This window comes from Cebus imitator, unplaced genomic scaffold, assembly GCF_001604975.1.
Source record: "Cebus imitator isolate Cc_AM_T3 unplaced genomic scaffold, Cebus_imitator-1.0 Scaffold280, whole genome shotgun sequence".
Lineage (NCBI taxonomy): Eukaryota > Metazoa > Chordata > Mammalia > Primates > Cebidae > Cebus > Cebus imitator.
Window position 1 is genome coordinate 3,901,013 of NW_016107595.1, and position 4,737 is coordinate 3,905,749.

General features: G+C 64.3%; 1 protein-coding gene across 1 annotated transcript; it reads left to right on the forward strand.

The window, feature by feature from the left end:
• Positions 1-1,420: 1,420 nt before the first annotated feature.
• DUX4 (double homeobox 4) lies at positions 1,421-2,710 on the forward strand. The gene has a single exon (XM_017501415.2). The coding sequence runs from the start codon at positions 1,436-1,438 to the stop codon at positions 2,708-2,710; it is 1,275 nt and encodes a 424-aa protein (XP_017356904.1). The 5' UTR covers positions 1,421-1,435.
• Positions 2,711-4,737: the final 2,027 nt, after the last annotated feature.

A 4,737-nucleotide genomic window follows, 5' to 3' on the forward strand; every position in this document is an offset into this window, starting at 1 on the left:
AGCTCAACTACTCAAAACGATTGTCTGGTTATACCTGCTCTTTGCCCACAGCAGAGGATGTGACGCGTGTCTGGGCCCAGCACCTAGGTGAGGTCACTCTGCTCTCCTGACTGGGCTCTGCTTACAAAAGAAAGAGAGACTCATCGCTGGGTCCAGCACAGGGGGGCTGTGATTTTATGGCCTGCAGTCTTGCCCGCGGCAATCCTCCTCCCATCCTTTTGGTCTCTTGGGCCGGATCGTGTGTGTCTCCTTTGCTTCCTGGGAAGCGTCCACCGAGGAGACTGTCACCTATCACGTGACTCAGCACCTACCTGATGTGCCTCTCGGCTGACGCCTTGGCTTCTCCCACTGGGCTGATTGCGACGTAGAGCTGAGCACGGCTTCTAGGCTCTAGGCTCTTTAAGTGTTCTCTCCTTCCTTTGCCCTACCCACAGGAGGTACTGGGATATAGTTCTCAGCACTTCACCAGGGTAATGACTCTTTCTTGGGCCCTCCCCTAATATGGCATCGTGACATAGTGCTGGACCGGCACCTAGGTGAGGTTCCTCATTTCTCCTACCCGTTCGTTACCTGTTACGGGGAAATGAACTGCCACGGGTGCGAGTCTGCAGAAACCACGATTCTTGCCTCATCGGAACACACAGCTCCACCGAGGGCCGTAAAGCGGGAGAGGCCGAGGCAAGTTTGAGAGCGGCAGTAAGAGAGTATTCCAAAGCTATGGAACAGGAACAGAAAGAAGGAAAGTAGACGTGGCAGAGGGCCGAGCGGACGACTCATAAGGCAAATGCAGGATGTGACCTTTTGACTTGGGGTTTTTAAAATTTTGTTTTCATTGTTTATTGGACTTGGGGTTTTATTTGTTGGAATACCTCTGGGTTGTCTCTTTTGAGACGGAGTCCCGCACGCTCGCCCAGGCGGGCGTGCAATCGCCGGATCTCGGCTCTCTGCAACCTCTCTCCACCCCTCGGGTTCCAGTCATTCTCCTGCCTCGGCCTGCCAAGTAGCTGGGATTCCAGGCGTCTGTAATTCCTGGGGAAGCCCGGAGGGCCAGCCCCCGGAGTCCCGGGCGTGCTTCCCCCTCCCCGCGCCGCTCAGGCCCCCGCCCCGACCACCCCCCAAGGCCCTGGTCCCTGTGGTTTCCGGCTTGAGAGGGCGGGCTACCCCGCCCTTGGTCCCCGGAGCTCAGGCGTATTCAGGAAGGGGTGGGGCCGCTGGGTCTCTATAAGAGCGGCCGCTGGCTGGCGGGGCCGGACCCCTGGCTTCGCCTGCCTGCTGCGCGGTGCCCGTGCAGGTGCAGGTGCAGGCGCAGGCGCAGGCGCAGGTGCAGGTGCAGGTGCAGTGCAGCGCAGCGCAGAGGTTGGCTGAGGCGCACGGCGGCCCTCCGGCCTCTGTGTGCCTGTGTCTGTCTGTGACCCGGGGGCCCGGTCTCCCCGCGATGGCTCTCCCCGCGGCTCCCGGCAGCCCTCTCCCCGCCGTAGCCCGAGGGCGAGGACGGCGAAAGAGGCTCGTTTGGACTCCGAGCCAAAGCGATGCCCTGCGAGCGTCCTTTGAGCGGAACCCGTACCCGGGCATGGCCACCAGACAACAGCTGGCCCAGGCCATCGGCGTTCCGGAGCCCAGGGTCCAGATCTGGTTTCAGAATGAGAGATCGCGCCGGCTGAGGCAGCACCGGCGGGAATCCAGGCCCTGGCCTGGSCCAMGCGGCCCCCGAGAAGGCCGGCGAMAGCGGACSGCCATCACCCAATCCCAGACCGCCGTGCTCCTCCGAGCCTTCSAGCAAGAGCGCTTTCCGGACTTCGCCACCAGGGAGGAGCTGGCCAGAGAGACGGGCCTCCCGGAGTCCAGGGTTCAGATTTGGTTTCAGAACCGAAGGGCCAGGCATCCAGGCCGGGCTGGCGGGGGACCCGCGCCCGCAGGCGGCCTGGGCGACGCGGCGGCCCCTGGCGGGTGCCGCTCTCCTCCCTCCTGGGTCGCCTCCACCCACACCGGGGCGTGGGGGGCGGCGCTTCCCGCACCCCACGTGCCCTGCGCGCCGCCTGGGGCTCTTCCACAGGGCCCCGTCGCGAGCCAGGCAGGAAGGGCCGTGCCCCTTCTCCTGCAAGCACAGGCGTCGCAGGCAGAAGGATCCTGGCAACCTGCCCCGGCACTCGGGGCTTTCGGGTTCGCCGCCCCGGCTCCTCCGGAAGTGGCGTTCCCCCACCCTCAGAGCCTTCGGGGGCCTCCGCACCCGAGCGCATGCCAGGAGGAGCGGGACGGGCAGCACGGCGGCCTGCCGGGGACGTGCTCCGTGGGACAGCTTGGGCCCGCTCGAGCCGACTCACAGGGGCAAGGTGCGCTCGTGCCACACAGGGCCCACCAGGGTCCTTGGTGGGGCTGGGGCCAGGGGCCCCAGGTGGCCTGGGCGACAGGGGAACCCGAAGCCGGGCCACCTCCACCGCCGCAGCCCGCACCTCCGGAGGCCTCCGCCTGGCAGGGGCAGATGCCGGCCCTGCAGGCGCCTTCCCAAGCGCTCCAGGAGCAGGAGGAGCGCTCGTCTGCGCTCACCTCCAGCCTGCTGGATGAGCTCCTGTCGACCCCAGAGTTTGAGCAGCAGGCACGACCTTTCCTAGAGACCGAGCCACCGGGGGAGCTGAAGGAGGTGGAAGAGCTGGCTTGGCTGGAGCCACCCCTGAGCGAGGAAGAATACCGGGCTCTGCTGGAGGAGCTTTAGGAGGCGCGCGCGGGCGGGTTGGGGAGGGGTGGGGGCAGGGCGGTGGCCTCTCTCCGGCTCGGCTTCCGGCAGCGAGTCTTGCCCTCCCACACGCAGGGCAGGGCTGTGCTGTGCTGTCGTTCCGTCCCGAGCGTCTTGGCGACCCGGGAGCCCGCCCAGCGCGCGGGAGGTGGGCCGTCTACTGCGCGTGCGTTCGCGGGTCTGCAGGCAGCCCGCCGCGCTTCGGGGGACGGGACCGGTCCAGGCAGAGCCCCCATCCCTCCGCGCGGCCCTGCCCCCACGCCGCCACCCGGCGTACTTCAGGAGGGGGGGCAGAGGGGGCGTTTTGCCCCCGAAACCCCGGTCCCGGGCCCCAGGCAGGCCCGCTCTTCTGCCTCCGCGCTCCGCCCACCGATCGCTGGCTCGCACGCGGCACACCGGTGCCCCGCCGGCCTCCCCGCGGGCACCCGGCACCCACCGAGCAGCGCCTGGCGGCTCAGTGCAGAGCAGACGCGAGACCACGCGCCCCCACAACCCCCCGATCCCGCGGGCAGACGGAAGGGCAGCTTTCTCCAGGCGGGAATTGAAGGCGGGTAGAGATGGGGAGAGGATCCCAGACGGAGAGGGAGGGACGGACGAGTGAAGGGAGGAAAGGACGGAAGGGAGAGGGGGAGGAAGGGAGTGAGGGACGGACGGAGGGTGGGGGGTAGGCTGGGACCCAGCACCTAGGTCGTGTGACGCTGTCCTCCTGCCTTGGCACTTTCTACTTGGGGCTTTGGGACACGCGTCTGTGCTCCTAACTCAGATGCTGTGATTCTCTTCTCTTGCCTCATACCTGCTCCCATGGGAGCCAATCACACATCGCTGGGCCCAGTGCCAAGCGACATTCCTTTTCTGTCATGACCCTCTTCTCGGAAAACATTGTGACATGTCGTTGAGTCCACAGTCAACGTGACGTGAGTCTCCTGCATGAACCCCGCCCACGGAGACCACTGTGACGTATCTCTGGGAGCTCAGCTACTCAAAACGATTGTCTGCTTATACCTGCTCTTTGCCCACGGGAGAGGATGTGACCTGCCTCTGGGCTCAGCACCTAGGCGAGGTCACTCTGCTCTCCTGACTGGGCTCTGCTTACAAAAGAAAGAGTGACTCATCGCTGGGTCCAGCACACGGGGGCTGTGAGTTTATGGCCTGCAGTCTCGCCCGCGGCAATCCTCGTTACATCCTTTTGGTCTCTTGGGCCGGATCGTGTGTGTCTCCTTTGCCTCCGGGGAAGCGTCCACCGAGGAGGCTGTAACGTATCGCGTGGCTCAGCACCTACCTGAGGTGCCTCTCTTCTGTCGCGCTGGCTTTTCCCACTGGGCTGATTGCGACGTAGAGCTGAGCGCGTCTTCTAGTTTCTAGGTTCTTTGAGTGTTGTCTCCTTCCTTTGCCCTGCCCACGGGAGGCACTCGGATAGAGTTCTAAGCACTTCACCAAGGTAATGACTCTTTTTTGGGCCCTCCCCTAATATGGCCTTGTGACATATTTCTGGACCGGCACCTAGGTGAGGTTCCCCATTTCTCCCATCCACACAGGAGTTGCACTCAGTCCGACTGAAGCGGGATTTCGGATTTCGTCTGTCTGTGCGTGCGTGCGTGAGTGCGTGCGTGCTTGTGTGTGTGTGTGTGTGTGTCTTTGCCCTCCATGAGGGTGCCTGTTGCTCTGGTCTCTCTGGCTTGGAAAGGCGTGATCACGTGATCACGTTGTGTGTCTGCCTTGGTAACCAGTGGCGAGTCTTCCCTTTCCCCACACCTGTCTAGGATCCCTAGTTCCCAGTCTGTCAGGTGAGACACTACACACAGGGTAGGGCTGTGCTGCCATTCTTTCCTGAGCATTCGGGTTTCCCAGAGCCGCCCAGGTCCCTGAGACGTGGGCCGTCTACGGCGCGTGCGCGGGTCCCCATGGAGCCAGCTGCGCTTAGAGGACCAGCCCAGGCAGCGCTCTCACCTCCTCCCCCCACCCCGCCACGCAGAGACGAGTCCCTGCGCAAACGCAGATGCTGCTTT